This window comes from Platalea leucorodia, assembly GCF_965183815.1.
Source record: "Platalea leucorodia genome assembly, chromosome: 8".
NCBI classification, from domain to species: Eukaryota; Metazoa; Chordata; class Aves; order Pelecaniformes; family Threskiornithidae; genus Platalea; species Platalea leucorodia.
The window spans coordinates 23,979,532-23,997,994 of record NC_138830.1 but is presented as its reverse complement, the minus strand read 5'-3'; the positions used below and the strand labels follow the sequence as shown (position 1 = coordinate 23,997,994).

Here is an 18,463-nt window from a genome sequence, read left to right as displayed (position 1 = left end):
GAAATAATTCCAGATGTAACACTTCAGTATTATTAGGATAGCCCAGCAGCCAAATTGCTGTTTGCATTTGAAATAAGTCAAAATACTCTTTTTTCTACCCCAAAAGTCTAGCCTTGACCATTAAAAAAATTATCATTAAACTATTCACCACAGAGAACTTAGAATTCAAGGACAGGAAATATGCAGTAATGTTGCAAATGATAATGTTATACATATCTTGCCCTAGGTTACAGTGAAAAGCAAAATTATATGTGATAAAGGAAGAACTACAGATGACGACGGCTACTGTGAAGAACAAACAAACCAGTAATTCTCTGGTTTTTTTTATCATATGCTACAGCTCACATTTCTATTAAATGATACAGCCAATATATGACAGAGAGCACAAGGTGGCTGGATTGCAGTTTTTATAGTATTTGACTATTGTAATATTTTCTCCCTTTGTTATTAGAAGTTCTCACACTACGTTGCTCTCCCTTTGTCCAAGAAAGGGGTGAACACACAACCCTCTCTGGGACAAAGGTACACTGGTGTTCTCTTAGCAACATGGAAAATAATGATTATTGAATACAAGATGTCAGAATAAGAAGGTTTTATTTGGCTGCCAATGTGCTTATCTAGAAATTAGACTGCTTGATTTGGCCATCTATTCATGGCAGGCAGTGTGTTTACATCTTTCCTCTTAGTTGGTTTTGTTTTGTTTTGTTTTTTTCCTACATACAAACAGAATGCAGTTTTTCACCCCAGAAATCCTTGCATGCTGAAGTAATACAATGTACTCACCTCATTTGCTTTAAACAACCCACTGCATATTCTCTGACGTACTGGTCTGGATAATTGAAATCCAACAATTCTAATGCTTCTCTAGGCAGCAGCTTGGGCCATATCTGAAGGAGAGCCTGAAGCTGTTTTAAAGAGAGGACTATTAGGTTACAGATAAAGTAACTATTTAAGGGTTTAACTGCCCATAGAAGCATTCATACTAACAGAAGGAGGTTACAGACTGGTCTGGAGGGGGCTGGGAGGAAGAGAGAGAGAGAAGGAATTCTGGGAAAATGGGCCCACTTCTGACTAAGTTTCTTACCCTTTAAAATGATCCAGATTATTTTTTCTGGCACCAGGTCTCATTTACACTTAGTCTGAAAAAACCTGTTTCTTCACACACACACACACACAATTCACAATAAACAAAAATTAGGTAACCCCAGGTATGTATGTTTCAGAAACAGAGTTTCAATAAAATTTATAATAAAGTTTTTGTAAATTTATGTTTTGTAAATGCTCTCATAAATATATGAACATTTTGGTAACGGTAAAAGTTCTCCATTTAAAAACAAAATTAAAGAAGGTTTTTCTTGAGAGAGATCTTTACCAAAAATATTTATCCACCTCAACTGATGGAGCCCTTTCCCACATGCACTGTGAATAGTAACGAGCTTAGATTGCAAAAAGGATGATTCAGGTTAGGCATTAAAAAAAAACTCCCAACACTGAAAACAATGATGGGTTGCAAAAAATTACAGAAAACACTCGTGTATTATTTTGGACTACCAAGAACAACAACATCTGGAAGTCTCATAAAATAAACCGGTTTTATTGCATTTTAATGAAGCTACTTGCTGAGAGTATATTTTTAATAATATGTATATAATTGTATGACTATTACTTGAAATAAATAAGCTTGAATGTGTAAATGCAGTGTATCAACAGCACAAGGTTTTTCATCTCTGTAAGAACGAGTCGTAACTCACGATAAAAATACCCTTTCCTACAAATTAGATAATACAGGTATTTCATATTTAAATAACAATTTATAAAATCTGAATGATTAGGAAGACCTTATTTTCCTCCTGATTTAGTAATCCTTTTCCACCAGCAGTGAAAAATCTCTATTTCTACTCTATGTCATAGTTCAACTAATGCTTCCAGTTCAAGTATGACAAACACATATGAGTTCATAGTCTCAGCCTGCATTTAACAGGCATGTTCACAACACTCTGTAAAGATCTAGGGGGGCAGATTCTGAACTGGTTCATCTGTGCAGTTTTGTGAAATTCAGAAGCCAAGAAATGGGCAGAGATCAATCACAAAGCAAAGCCAGTGACCGTACTACAATTCTAGAAGCGGAGGAAAGAATCAATTAAACGGTTTTCATGGGCAAATACTGTTATGAACACATGCAAGATCCATAATAATATAAAGTAAAATCAAAAGATGTTTTTAAATATAAATGTCATAATCCCACAGAGATATACACACAAAAACCTATTCAGTCCATAGCCCAGGAAGGATCAACACCACCAGTCCTTACGTCAAGAAGAACTACAGCCATCAACACTCATGTATCATGAATACTTGTACTGAAATGCTGAAAGAAATACTAACACCGAGCAGATATTTAATACCATGAAGCAGATGCTGAAAATGCAAGCAGCAGCTATGCTTGCCAGACACACAGTAAGAAACTTCAAAACAAATGTAACTTCTAGACAACCTACTTCAAATCGGGTGCAGAACCAACAAAAATATAGAAACATTTTGTTAATAACGAATGATCAAATGAATGAAGAACCTAAAATAGTGTCTGAAAAGATGAGTCAAAGTGGCCTTACATGTCTCATATATCAGGCAATGAATTTTAAAAGTCATGGTCTACAGCATGTACATCAACTGTGAAGTTTATTTGGAGATACAGACCTCCTCACTTGGACTGCTGAAATTATTTCAGAGGTTATTACAACAAGAAAATGTTAAGTGATATGAGCTTAGAGGAAGCAAGATCTAAATGACCTATGAAACAGCCAAGAAAATTTCCCAAATACCTGCTGCTCTATTCACATTCTACCTCGCAACTTTTATTAAAAGAGAAGTGCAATCCAACTAGCTCCACATCTCTGGTGTGTTGCACACTTCCCAAAAGTGCAGGTGAAAGGATATCGGAAATACTTGTTGCATTTGGACAAAAGAAACCTGCACCACAAAATGCCCTCATCTACTTTGGCAACAGAGAGGTAACTCTGAAGAACTTCCAAGTACATCTCATTTGTAAAGAAATTTTACATTTCAAAATGTGTGTTTCAAGTTCTTAAAATCTCTCTGCAGTATCAAACGTGTTAAAATGCTGCACACGTGAAATACTGCATACTTCTCCCACACAGTCTGCAACTCCTGACAAGCTGTGAGAAAAAGAGGAACTTCAATTCTCAACAACAATCTAAAGGTTTAGAGCAAACTCAAATTTGGCCTTGGTGTAGCAGTATTTCTTATATAAAGAAATAACCACAATTTCTTTCGTAACAAAACAAGTTTACTATATGAGACAATACAATTAAGCACACGTCAGCATTTTTATTCCAGTTATTTCAAGTATTTAAAAAATTAGCTGTCCTTTCTCCAGTTCTCATTAAGGATGGTGTCACTTCACTGAAAGTGGATGGATTTTTTTTTTTTAAATAATGGCTAAGTTCTGCTTTGGGAATAAATACTGCCTGTGAATTCTGCTAACAAGTTCTGCCACCCTAGTACTCCGCTGAGCGAGGAGGCTATGGCAACAGTAAGGGCAAACACCTTCAGAATTCTCTCAGTGCAACTGTTCTACTGAAATATTGCAGTACAGTGATGCAACGAGAGCTTGGACAAGATCTATATGGTAAATAATACAAGAAAGCTGCTTTAATCCATTCTACATAACTTTAAACTATTAGTTCAGTGGTCCATAAAGATAGTCTACAATCAGATATAACACTCCATTTCTAAAAAAAGCTGACTAGTTTTCATCTGCATTAAAAGAAACAGGAATAGTTAGTTAGTTCATTTATCTTATAAGCAACTGGTGTTTGTTTCTTGGAGGTTTTTTCTTGTTGTTGTGTTTGGTTGGTTTTGGATTTTTTTTAAACTTTTTGCCTTAAGCATCAGACTGTCACTGAAATACTTACAGCTTACAAGAGGCATTAAAAAAAACTTTCAGAACCAGGCATGGATAGTACTATATATATATTTACTTTTAATGAGGGGTAAATTATGAGGCCTGCTAATGTTGGAATTCATAAAATTCATGAGGCTGTCTTGCCTCACCTGAAAAGATAATTCATTGGGAATACTTACATGTCTATGTATTACAGAAATTTGGCATGTTTAAGGGTAAGGTCTCATTTTTCAGATAGACTATGCTGCTGCCAAAAACGGTATTAAAATATAAATCACACTATTGTCTATACACAAGCAAACATAAATACTACATTCCTTCCCAAAAGCACACAGTAACAATTAAGATGACTATGTATTTTCAGCCATCCGTTTAAATAAAATGCTTTATACACATTTTTTAATATTCCCAAATTTAAAGGGCTTTGAGCTGTCAACTAACATGCATACTCCAAATAACTTCTCAAAACTCTGCTACCAAAGGCCATATTTCAAAGCCCCTTGCAAGCAATCAGAATGCCTCTTCCTTCACATATTTTAATGAGTAAACAAATATCTGCTTATATTCCTACAGTTTGTATTTCCAGATAACTTTTAATAATGAACAATAAATTCAGAAGCACATAATGGAATTACTAAGGAACAAAGGATTCTTACATGTGAAAGAACACAAGTGACCAAGGAATGTGTGGGTGCTACATTTTGTTAGTGTAGTGTTCACGGCACAGACAATGAGCTAGGATGAAATTCCATTTATTTTTATAAGTTTACAGAACATATACATCTAGCTGGTAGGAAGGATGTAATAGAAAATAAACTGTATGCTGGAGGCAAATTAAGATTCTGACTAACCACAAAAAATCACACGATGAATAGATGGAAGTCGAGTTTTCATGGAGTGGTTTCCTTTTCTTCCAAGAACACCCAGCCTGTAACAGGCGAAGGTCAGAATACTAAGCTAGAGTAGAAATGTATACTATCAATCACAATCCGTCACAGCAAATGCTTTTTAGTCCAAAGTTTTTTAAAAATGGAAAAAAATTAGTTTAGAATTTAAAAAATGAGACTTGTGGAAAGACATAAATATTATCTCAGTCTAACAGTCTGCAAGAAGGTGAGTGTCATTTAAACGTGCAATTCCGTCAGGATAAGCAGATGAACAAAACAATGTCTGGGTTCACCTCTTAGAGTGAGTACTGTGCTTGTTAACACCGGCCAGACTTTTACAGTTTTGCCCAACCTGTTCTGTACACAATCAGATTAAAAAGTTTCAATACAAATCCAGGGATCTGTTATTTTATTACTTTTAAGTCAGTCTATCAAGCAGGAATGGTCTCACTATAAACTCATATAATTTTTCCTATATCAAGGTTCCCCCTATTCCCCAAAAGCATCACAAGAGTTGGATTCTATTTGGGTAAATACAGAAAAAGGCAGATACACCAGCTTCTTTACAGTATAGTGAAATAATCTTGCACATCTATACAGCAAACAAATGATACAATTTGACTGAAAATGTAATCTTGTATCACAGCACCAGCCTTCAAGTCCTTAATTACTTACGGTTACTTTAAAGGAGACCTAGTTGGTCAGTCAGTCAAGATGCTGAGAATGAAGTACTTTGTACCACTAGCAGGTATCATACCTCTTTGAAAAAATCACCCGTCTGCCTCAGTGAGGTTTAATTACCCAGTCTGAGATGTGGATTTTTGTAGTCTTTGAGCAGTTTAATAATTTTTATATAAAAAGCAAAGAGGCTGTATTTCAGATCTTGATTTACAAACTTAAAACTTCTTTAAAAAAAAAAAAAAAAACAAACACAAAAAAAAAACCCAAAAAACCCCCCCCAAAAAAAACCCTTATAAAAAGTTCTGTGAGGGTGGTCAAACGCTGGAACTCATTGCCCAGAGAGCTTATGGAGTCTCCATCAGTGGAGATACTGAAAACTCAGCTGGACACAGTCCTGCTCTAACTGACCGTGCTTGAGCACAGGGGTTGGACTAGATGATCTCAAGAGGTCTCTTCCAACCTAAACAATTCTGTGATTCTGTGAAATTCCTTGCATTTAGGACCAAAGTTGAGCACAAGATTTTAAAATTAGCCTGCATAAATAATTACTGTGCTCTTCTCATCATGCAGAGGACCTCTGAAATGCATTTGGGGTTTGTTTTTTGTAAGATAGTAAGTTCTTGCTTACGTGTCCAGGCCACAGAAGGTATACAATGCACTTTGGTTTATACAATAGTACCATTTCTCGTGATTTGACTCCAGCATTTTTCCCCACCATCATTGTCTTTTCCCTTACCTGAGCAACATCTTCAAGTTTGTTCCATTTTAAAGAGAGCAGCAGTTTTGGCAATGATTGTGGGAAATTTTCACGACAGTCATATCGCAAAGTCCAAATAAGATCCATTTCATTTTCACAGAGTTGAGATAAAGGATCTCTTTCCATTATTTCTTTTAGCACAATATAAAACTTCTTACCACCTCGACCCTAGAAAATGAGAAACGTATAACGTTTTGATATATTCAGTAAGATTCTTGTATTTCAGCTCAAATACCAGAAATCCTACACCAGGAAGAACATCAGATAAAACTCATGAAACACAGGGGAGTGACTACTATGCCTTTCTTTCAGACTTCTTAAGCTATAAGAACTGTAACTAATAGATTCAAAATTCAATGTACAGAAGTTTCTGAAAAAGTAACTAAACTTTAGAGTTAATGACACTAGATGGCAATATTTCTATTTTCCAACTCTAACATGGAGAACTTTGGTTTAGGATGCATATACTTTCTCCTTTTGTTTTGCAAGTGAGCAAATTTAATATATACGTATGATTTATTTTTTTTTTTAATTAAAAGCCAAAAATACTTTTCCAACAATAACTGAAGGAAAGTACATTTGCTAAGTATACAAACACTTTTTTGGTCTTCTAATCCAGACTTGTCTTTTTCTAGACATTTTGCTCCATTTTATCTCTCTGAAACATTAACATTAGTACTGATTCTGTAAATCAGTTTGTATGAATGAGTCTTCACACTGGCTCAGTTAAAACCTTCTGTCCCCAGCCATGCCCTTATGCCAACTGCAAGGGCAGAAATTAAAGCAATGATACCAGCAACCATAGCATTCTGTAAATCAATGGCAGACAAAAGAAACTGCTGCTTCTGGGTAAGGAGGCAGTAGCTGAAGAGAATAAATTAGTTTCAATACCTATTTCGAAAAACAATATGGCAAACTTTAAATACCAAAGTCAACTTTATCTTCACAAAGCTGAAGAAGTTTCTACATTAATTTTAAGAGGTAGGCCAAAGGTCTTTATGTTAATGGAAAATAAAAAACCAAAGGAAAGTTCAGAAGAAACGGTAGCCAAAATCCATTAGGATTCATAGCAGAAACAAACAGCTCTCACCAAGTAACATTCTGCACAGGTCTCCCACCTGACAAAAAAAATACATCTGCTGCACACAGAACTTAAGTTTAGCTCCTTCTAGAAATGCTAAGTGCCTGAGCCTTGTATTGTGCTGAAGTGTTTTAAGTAAATGTCTTCTTGTAAAAATACCACCTAAGCATAAATTCTTTAGGATTGAATAGACTTTAGAAAGCTAGTTGAATTGCAGTGTTTGTTTAGTAAAACTAAGTACATACTCTGTTTCTGTATCAAAATAAGTAAAGTCTTGAAAATAAGGTGATTCTTGTATCTGAAAATGTTAATCTTTCAAATTAAAAGTCACAATACGGTCAAGTCGGCATGCTGCTATTTAAGATTTCCAATTATTCGTACACCAAGTTGTTTGCACCCAAAGTAGCAGTGAGTTTCCACTTTTCCTGAGAACTTTAGGCACTTTGTATTGTAACTGACATAGTTTTCAATTAACTGCTTTGTTCTTATATAAAATGCAGTTATTATATTGTTGATCCAACTGTGCTTTCACGATCCTAAATTGCAGTCTTCCGTATTTTTTGTATATAATACAAAGAAACAGTCTCCAGATTTTGGTGATCTTTTCAAAATTTGTCCTCAAGTTAGAATTAGCCAATTCCTCAAGAAGAGCATATAATCATCGTATTTAAGAAACATCTTCTTATAGATCAATGACCATTTTTGAGAGAGCTTCTTTGGAAACATCTGACAATCAAGCAAATCGTCATACTTACTAAAACCGAGCTATTTACCAGCAATATTTCAGGCAGCCTAGGAATGTTTTCCAGATCCAGATCTAATGTAAATCTTAGCTGTGTTCGAAATCCATAGAGTATGTAAAGCAATTGTGCTTTTTGATGGCCAAGAAGTCCAAAATATATTGGGAAAAGTGGACATATACCTGAATTTTAAGGCAGTTCACCAAAATGAATTACATAAGAAAACAGAGCCAGTAGAACTGTCATTATCTGAGTAGCTGACTTGTTTATTCCTAGATTGACGTAAAAGATAAAAAACAAAAAAGCCCTGAAAATTAGTTTTAAAATAGTCTTTAGCAGATGCTTACCGCCATTGCAGCATTGTCACTGTTTCTTGCAATCTCAGCTGCCTTTTCAAGTATCTGCAAAAAGATGTTTTTAAATACATTAGATTTAAAAACAAATCTGACAGCACTGAAAGAATAAATATTATAGAAATGCAGCAGATAAGGAAATTTTGCAATCTTTTAGATAATTACAACACTATTATTTTGTATATACAGTAGTATCACATGGACTTCTATGCTGTGTCCCTTTTCTAATCTGCAGGACTATGGAGATCAGGAATAGGAGTGCTCATGGTTATCTCCATTTGCTGCTTCTTCACCACTCCTGGGCTAAACAGTCTTCCCTACAGTGTTGTTTTCTGTTTCTGTTTGCATTTCCTCCTTATTTTTCAGTACAGCAAACCAATTCCTCAACTCCAAATTATTCTTTGCTCTCTCATCTCTACTGCTGCTGTTTTCGAGGGCACTGCTTGTGTAAGTCGTACCTGTTCAACCCACAGATCCACACTTCTAGCCCTCTATTTCAGTATAAATCCACAAACAGTCCTTTCACCAGCCTCTCAGATTGCCCATATGATCTAATTAGCATTTCCAGTTACTTCTCTCAAACTAGGATCTTCCCTTGTGTAACATCATGAACAACCAGCTTACCACAAGAACTCATTTAACAATAAAGTGAATATTCCACCAACAAGCTCTCAGCAGCAGTTAATATACAGCAACCCTCAGGAGCAAGGACTGCTACTTTTGTTAACAGCAAAACAACGTTTCCCAGAAGCTCAGCTCTGAGCTACTCTTGCTCCTTTTAGTTTTTTTTTTTTTTGCCTTTTGAACATTCTACTTAGTTTTTGAAGTTCATGTAATAAATCACAATGGGTAGTTAAGTATAGATGTAAATACAGTTCTTCAAACTATATTCTGCACACTAATGCAGCCAACGGAGATGTGTTAGAGTGGTGACTGCCTAAGCCAATTAGACCAGCTAAACTGGTCAGGTAGGTATATCTACAGTTGTCAGATGCTGCTGTTTTGAGGAACAATTCATAAAATGAAATATCAATTAAGAAAGAAGTCTAAGGAGCTACACCATCTCCTTTCCCTTAGAGGTCTGCCTCTCCCATCACCCAGGAATATAACACCATCCCCAAACACAGATTCAGCAAGTCTTGTAGTGTCTTTACTCGGGCAATACAAGAAACAACAAAAGATTACAATAATCAGAGCATAAATACCCAGCAGCTAAAATCCTTTAAAAGGTATACTAGCTTGTTTTAGTTCTTTCTCTGTATTAAATGCTTATTAATATGATGTATTACATCCACTACTTGCCTACAAAGCTTGTTTATATATCGCGTGTGAAAACATGCATAAACAAAACCACAATGTCCTAATTCTATGTTTGATGCTTGCCTCCTTGTGCTTTTTAGAGTTACTCTGATTGCAAATAAACTTTGAAAGTCTCTGCAAGCCCAGCTTTGTTCAACTGAACTATGAGCCCCTCGGTGTGTCAGCAGCACTGATCATTAACCAGCCCAGTATATGGCTCCTGCATTAGACAACTGTTTTCTTATTGTCAAGGCACTTTTGCTCACTCAGCCCCCAAGAGCTGTTCATTGCAAGCAGATTGATGCTATGATCTAAAAGGTTCATCTATTTTTGCACATCATGTTTCTTAAAATAAAGATTGGCATCCGATTCTCCATTTTCTTGGCAGAAACAAGGAACAACACTGGGAAAACACATGATGCAAGTCTCATCTAGACACTTTTGAAAAAACAGATTCTCAGCTGATACAATTCAAACAGCTACAATGTTACTCCTGATTCAACAGGACCTTCACCAGGAGAATCTGTCTGAGACTGGGTATCTCACTCTCTTTTCCGAGGGAGAAATTTCAGTATACCCACAGAAATGGAATTAATTATCAAGAAGTTTAGAGCTCTGATTTTCCCAGTGATACTGCAAAACAGTTTCTTAACTCTAGGGAATTGCAAGTAGCAAAAGTTACTGGAAAAAAATAAGAACTGCTAAAAAAAGCACATTTTGTAGCATTTCCCCAAAGTTAAATGCTTTCAGTGAATGTTTCATTACCAGCTCTGCAATCACTTTACAAGGATGCTCTGGGATTTTCCTCTATCTGATATGCAGGATTTCTCAGGTATACTTCAAGAAGGGGGCAAAGCCACAAAATAAAAAAGGCCAGCAATCAAACAAAAGTTACAAGGGATGGTGAAGACCATCAGACACTACCTTAATGCCAATATATCAGATAACTTACTCAGTAAAATCTTTTCTCTGTATTCACCCCAGCATTTTAACATACTGAAAACTTAGTATCACAGGTACAAACAATAGGAACAACAAAGCTAGAACAAATATGCGATTACTTAAGAAACATCCGTTTACATAACGTGTCTGTAACGTGAACATAAAAGCAACTTTTTTTTCTCTTTAGAAATTAAATACATATAGTGTAATGAGCAAAAAACTTAAAGCATTACAAATGAACCAATAACAAAACTGACTAAAATATCTCTGGCATGAAGAGTAAACTGGTCAATCAAAATTAAGAAGGCAATTACTTTTTAGCTCTTAAGGCATTTCCAATGCCGTTTTAATACAAGAACGAGTGCTGCACCACCGGGGTGCAGCGGGGACACAGACACATGACACAAAATCAAAACAAAACAAACCCCAAGATCTATCTTGTTCTTTGATTTCCTTCTGATGAACCTTAAACCCCAAATCCCTCTTTGATCAAGCTGATAAAGCTTGGTGGTTTCTGTCTTTTTGTTCATGCCCCCCAAAGGTACAAAACCCGGGGGGGGGCCCACAATTTTCTCTAAGTAGTTATTAACTTTCCCAAAACCAAAATTCAGACTAACATATGGATGAGTTAAACCTTGGTTTTTTTCAATGCATCATTAGCTGTCTGTTTTAACACTCATTTTATTACTTGTTTCCCGGTCTTAGCTTTATTTGCTGGTTTGTGAACAACTTGCTATCTAGTGTTCACACTACAGACACTTACACATATATTCCAAATATACACTTCCCTTCTAGTCATTCTTATCCGTACCTGTAGAAAACTGCAGGGCAACCTAACTGGATTTAGTTCAAGAGCAGACCACGAGAAATCCCTTTTCATACAGTATTAAGAGTCTGTTTATCCTTAAAAGGATTTTAGCTCATAGAGGAAAGAAGTGTCCCAAAGAGTGGGTAACATACATTTATACGAAAAAGTAACAGATCTTTATAGATCACAGGCAAGCACAGTTTGAAGGTTTCCAGAATGGCAGGTAAGTTTAGCTTTTTGTAAGACCATTGATACTGGAAACTGGTTACGCTTCTGATCCTCAAGAGACTACGTACAGAGTATTTTTGCAAGTATAGATCTTTAAAATACTACCTGAAGACCCTGAAACCAGAGCACTGGCACTCTCACATAGTGCAAGTTTGTTAGCATGTTAACTACAACTATGTTTGCAGTTATGTTAACTGAAAGGCAGGCAGTAGGGAATTCAGTGGAAAAGGCAGTGTTCAACGGAACAAAGAAATAGCTATTTACACATAAGCATTCATGACGGCTCTTTATGTCATACCTTACCTTATCAAAGGGAGGGTAATTAATAGGCTGTTTTGAATATTCTTGAAATCTAATGTGCAGAGCTGTTGCATTTTCAGTGTAAGGGTTAGTCTGGACGGTTCCCATTGGATTCAACATTTCTTCAAGTTCATCTGAAACATTAGACAGAACAATTACTATTACAGGGCAGCTATGCATTAGAATTAAAAATCTGAAAGGCAAAGACTCAATAAGAAATTGCTTACTCTATACAACGGACAGAAGCATGTTTTGCTGCACAGCACTTTTACTACAATGCACTGTATTTCCAGCATGAACTACCCATACCTCCTACATTCACAAATGTTGGATTATCACCCATTAAGATACTGATTTTCTCTTTCCAAAATGAACATAACAGTCAAGGGAAGCTGAGATATCCCTATACTGAACTAAATCCCAGTAAGATCAGCAGCTTCTGTACACCAGTATACACACTGCTTCTATGTGAAATAGTATGAAAAAAGGAAGATCGTTTTAAGCCAGATTTCTTTCAGCACTACAGCCAAGTTGATACAGGGTTTCTCAGGATGGAATGAAGAGTGACATGGATATTTCAGACACTTACTAATCAATCTCAATGTCAGGGAAGGAAGATTTAAAAAAAAAAAAAATTTCTAATTCACATTTTTTGCTGACGCAAATAGTTAGCACATACAATACAGCTTATATATTTAGTTTAGGATGCAGAGCACAGGGAACCAAATGAAACTTAAACTGCATCTTAAACACAAGTAACACTAGATATAAACATGCATCTATTTTTATGTGATTTTCCTTCTGTAACAGATAAAACTTTTAGAACGCTATTTCCCAGCAGACTCTTGCCCTTCTTCCCGATACGCAATACTTTCAGGGAAGAGATTAAGACATTATGTATTTATCCACATAAAAAAATACAAGTAGTAAAGAGATTACAACACGATAATTGGACATGCATACAGTAAATATTCTACTATTTCATACTACTCCTCTTTAGTCTTTTAAGTATTTAAAGTCCAAATGTTAAAAGTTAAACTTTACCAGGAAATGATGACCAGCTGTGCAGTACCAGTTCTCCACTCTTCAGCTGTCCTTTATAATCAAATACCATGGTATTTACCCAGGCTACAGGATAATGCTGTTAAAGAAAAGAATTTTTACATGGAAACTAAGATGCCAGTGAACATTACTAGGCAGCAAGCACTACAATATAAGTAAAATTAGAGAGTTGGGTTTTTTTAAAAAAAATGGTGATATCTTTCAGAAAAGCAGTTAAACACATGCATGGTTTTCAGTATGTACTCCAGTACCACTGAGGACAATAAGACTTAATTTTAAGGGTGTCACGCTGCCAGTGTAAAAATACACATTTCCCTGAATGTGACCCTAGATGCTACTTTTTTCATCTTTTCCCAATCACAACTCATCTAGAGCTCAGAACAAAACTGACCTTTTAAAATACTTTTAAAAGGTTTAAAAATCTTTAAACAGTCATTTGCCAACTGGCTTACAACCAAAATTTTCATGCTTTTTTCAGTGTCTGAGAAGTTTAAAAAGTTTTTTTTTTTTCGTAGCAAGATGTGCAATTCTTAATATATAGGCTCTTTTTAATTTTTTTTTTTGGTCATTTTGCATTCTTGAACACTGAAGTGAGGACAATGAAAGATTTCTGAATACTCATTTCGATGTAATTCAGAGGTACACTCAAGAAAAACAAATGAAATAATTACCACTTTTCCTGCCTTCCTAATGGTTTGGTATTTGGAAGGATTCATTGCCTTGGTTGACTTTTTAGTCTTCATCTTATCCATCACAGCATAAACTGCAAAGCAGAGCCTTGCCATTCTTGGTAAGTCACAGACATTTATTTCAAACTCCAGTACTTCATTCCAAACATGGTCACTTCTCCCAGATATTTCTGTGCTTACAATAGTTTTACAAAGGAGCTCTGTACCATGGAAAAGACCAGCCCTAACATGAACCTGCAATAAAGAAATGAGAAATTTTACGCTTGCCACAGAACCTACAGAATTCTGCATAGAATATTATACAGAACAAATACATATGCATTTAATCAATATTTCTGTCTTAAAAGAAATACTAATTTTGAGGTTTTAAAATGAACCAAACAATTCCTGAGAACAAATTCTTTTTACTTTGCTTATTCATGTTCCTGCCCAAATCAAAATATATTTGTTTAAATAATGTTGGCTACCAATTTTTTCAGTCCTGAATTACTTACATTACCACAGATGACCAATAATAACAACTCATTTGTAGTGACAAATACAATATATGGATATACAAATGCTTCTAACCGAACATACTTAAAATGGAAGGAAATCATAGGAAACAAACAAGTCAGCAGAATGAAAAAGGTAAGACTATTTTTCTGAATACAAGTTCAAATCACCAGGTAGAACCAATTTGTGTTTCTAATGGAGAAAAGTTTTGGGATTTTTCAGCTTAAGAAAAAAAAAAAAATTCATTTTTTACTTAAACTGTTTATAAAAATGTACAGAGGGAACACTGCTGACCTGACATCAGAAATCACCTGTAATAATACTAATAACAATCTATGTAATTCCCAAAAATTCTGTTTTGTCTTTAATACCCAGAAACCAGCAAAACCAGCCAGCTTGAATGATAAAAATAAGGAACAGGAAAGAAGGGCAAGAAGAGAAAGAAGCTGGAGTTATTGGCACTGAAATTAAACACATTACAGGTCAGTCCTAAGACGTGGCTCATTTCTGCATTTCTGTTTAATAACGTATGTACACAGAAAACTGCATGTTTCCAAGTATCCATACTCTTGGACAGTTTCAACAAGAATGACAAGGAGGTCTTTATTTTTGTTGCCTGAGCAGACAACAAAGAGAGAAACATGTCAACTTCTTCCAGGTAACCTTCCAAAATACCAGTGCTGGGGGCGGGGGAGACACCACAAATGTAATCCTTTGGTCAACACCAAAAAGAAGTTCTCAATGTTATGGTTAAATGAGTAAAAGGTGAATTGATGTTTCAGGTTCCCTATGCTCCTCAAACAACCTTCCCAATATTCCCTTTAAGCTATCATATTATTTCTGAGCACTGTAAGGGAAAGGCGGAGAGTTTTAAATTTGGTACAGGTTTTGGATAGAAATAATTCATCTTTGAATTCCCAGCTAACATAGACAAGATCTGTTCTGGGAGAGAGCCTGTCTTTCTCTCCTTCAAAGAAACAACAGCGTGATCAACATCAAAGCAGTCCCAATCTCAATATATCTTTTTTTGGCTGCAACAACTACTGCTCAGCACTGTTCGCCATACATAAACTAGCTCAGATGAACTAGTCATTGGCAAACTGTAATACAGTTTAAATGAAGTCATGCTAGAGAGCAGACCTGTCTTCAGCCCAGAATAATCCCTGGAGAAGGCATTAGTAGCACCAACAGATGGTCTCCAAATAACACCCATTCTGATCACTCGACTTCTCTGAAACAATTGCTACCACTGATCAAGAGACTGCTGTCACAGCATAGGCATTGGCAGAGGTATTAGGTCTTGGAGAACACACTGTTATGGGTTACATTCCTCCTTGATACAGGTACCATAAGAACATCCATTATTAAACTGACTTGTTGACTTATATTTATACAACCCCAATTTAATTTCCAAGCTTACAATCAACCACTGAAAGAAAAAGTTCAGTTTAGAAAACTACAATCACTTGAGTTCCAGCGATCCTCGTAAAAACCACTATTATCTATTTTCACCACTGTGAGTTAAGAACAGTAACATGAACATCCATGAAACAGATCACATGAAAGTAATCTTACTTCAGGAAATCTCAATGTATACAGACCACGTGTGTGTACATACATATAGGTAACAGTATATACAATCAAAATTATGGGTGATTACATTTACGGGGTTTTTTATTTCTCTGTAATTAAAGATTGCAGCTTTATATTCTTCAAAAAGGAAATACTTTGGCTGATGTCAGAGAACTGATTAAAATCAGTTGGTTCATAACCTTTTTGAAACAATTCACCAGATGGTCCTTTATTAATACATTTGGAGATTCATTATATGTTCAACTGAATTTATAATCAAGTTCCTTTGCTGAGCTAAAGATATCTTATAGAAATGTGACTATATCTAGTGCATTATCTGCTCGTGCTTTAACACCAGCAACAATAAATATTTTACAATCTGCCTTTTTTTAAACCAGGGGTTCAAATTCACATTTGCATAATTTTGAATATTTTTCTTTGATTTGCCATCATCTGATATTGTAACGATATGCCACCACACTTCCCTGACTTTTCTTTTACTTTATTAATATAAAAAGCATAAGTGATCAAGTAAAATTTGATAGTAACAAAGCATTGTATTGTTGGAACACATTGCTATTTTGCTTGCCTTTTGGCTAGTTCTAATCCTATGATTTCCAATCCTGTTAATATAAGGGACTGGATCCTAATTTTATTCTTTTCATTCTGATACTCCCCTTTTACTAATGAAACGGTATGTACCGATGGCACAGCCAAAGAGCAAGACAAAAAGAAAAGCAATTTCAAATGTCACGTATTTGGAAAATTGGGTGTTAGACAGCTGAATGAAGTCACTTGTGCTCTAGGTGGAAATACTCAATCCAGCTCACATTAGTAGACTGCTATCCATCTGACAAATGTTTTGTTTCCCACTACAAACACTGCATTTATGAACCCTGTTGGTGGTTTCAGCAAAAATGGATGAATATTGGCTTGATCCAAAGCACAATGAAACTAAAAGAACAACAGCAGTGAATTAAACAGCCTTAGAATCAGGACTAGGAAACAAATACGTTCTCAATAGTGACGATTCCATAATAGCGTAGGCAGACAATGCGGGGAAACACACACAAGCCTGCAAGGTCACTATATGCATTCTTCTTCTTGCGTAACTACAGGAATTTAAAGTTTTCAAGATTAAAAAGCATTCAAAATACTAAATAATACTTAGATAATGTCCACAGGCACCAATACTAAAGAATTGTCAATTTTTCCTAAAGCTTACAATCAACTTATTTTCTTTTTCCTCTAAAAGAATACTGAAATTAACCAAAGCTCACCTTTGGGGGGCGGGGGGGGAACCAACTAGCCTGATAGCTATCATAGCTTGATAGCTATGTTGCTTCTGAAATCCACTTTCTCTTTTCCCTTCCCTTTTCTTTTAAAAACTTTGAGAGGCTACAGAATGTGGAGTTAAAAAGATATTACAACTACCTAAATAATGGTTTAGACAAAGAAAATGGAAACATCTGTTTTTGCAGACATCCATTTCCACAGTCAGAGTGTCTCGGGTAGTAAAATCATAACTATGGCGCATTTAGCTATGTAGTAAAATCTAGTATTGTTAATATACAAGGAGGTTGTAACAACACTTTTGAAAGAAAAAAAAATGCAGAGTATCCTGAATAAAGCATCAAAAGAGCAAACTTCAATGACTAATTGAATTTCTTCCTCATCTACATGACTGGCTCTTTAATTTATTGATTGCCAAACAAAATAAAGGAAATGCATGTTGTTCTACTTCACAGGCAACCGTCTTGTGAGGTCTTGAAGTAGTTGTGCAATAAATTCCCATGTGTTAACAACTTGTGGTCTGTAAAGCAGTCAGTAGCTCAGTCATGTACATTTTTATAGGAAGTGATACTATAGCTTTTTTTTGTGTTCAGCACGTTTAGAAAATAAAAGACGGATTGTATAAAAGCATGCACTCCATGCTTAGACTCACATAGAATATATTCTGGACTACAAAAATACCTTATGTTCCATTGAAAAATGTTTAATATTTAATCTGCTTCCATTTGTCAGATGTTTACAACAGTTTAGTTTGAATAAGCTTATTTCACACCAGCATCAGGACTTCACAATACCATCTTAAATCAAGTACCATATAAACACTCATGTCATACTCTCCATGATTATTGATAATGTTCTAATGCACATATCCAACTTCAGACAGTAAAGCAATACTTTAGCAATAAGGCAAGATTTTTAACCAATACTACCAATATAACTAAAAATGCTTACGCTTTTGCTGAATTGAAATCTGTATGATTTTGAGTTCACTAAACATTGAAAATCATTCAAATGATGAACAGAATGTCTTCTGATACTAGGCATAGTTACTTACTTTGGCATTTTCTTCTGTATTTAGTTTATTACCCTTTAACAGAATAATCTTGAAAGGGTTGGAAATATCCCATACACTCTGAGAAGGGAAACAAAGATACAAATTCATTCTTAATCAATGTAACATTGAGACCTATTTTACAACCTAAGCATTTTAAGCAGAAGTCATAAATCTGAAATCTTAAAAAATAAATTTGTTATCATAACTACAAGAGCATACAAGATGCCCTAAGGGGAAAAAAGTTAGAAAAAACATTCAGCTGAAAGTGGGGAGGGAGTGAAAAAATACATTGAGTAC

The 18,463-nt window shown here is 35.3% G+C and overlaps 1 protein-coding gene across 2 annotated transcripts in view; it reads right to left on the bottom strand.

The window, feature by feature from the left end:
- Positions 1–18,463, bottom strand: part of PIK3CB (phosphatidylinositol-4,5-bisphosphate 3-kinase catalytic subunit beta) — a 106,547-nt gene that overhangs the window by 19,447 nt on the left and 68,637 nt on the right. For both annotated transcript variants that reach the window (XM_082320853.1, XM_082320854.1), the window contains 7 exons: positions 18,167–18,244; positions 13,735–13,986; positions 13,046–13,142; positions 12,005–12,135; positions 8,419–8,472; positions 6,230–6,418; positions 784–905 (listed from right to left, as the gene is read on the bottom strand). In XM_082320853.1, the coding sequence (XP_082176979.1) occupies positions 784–905; positions 6,230–6,418; positions 8,419–8,472; positions 12,005–12,135; positions 13,046–13,142; positions 13,735–13,986; positions 18,167–18,244 (923 nt within the window). The remainder of the gene's footprint in view (positions 1–783; positions 906–6,229; positions 6,419–8,418; positions 8,473–12,004; positions 12,136–13,045; positions 13,143–13,734; positions 13,987–18,166; positions 18,245–18,463) is intronic.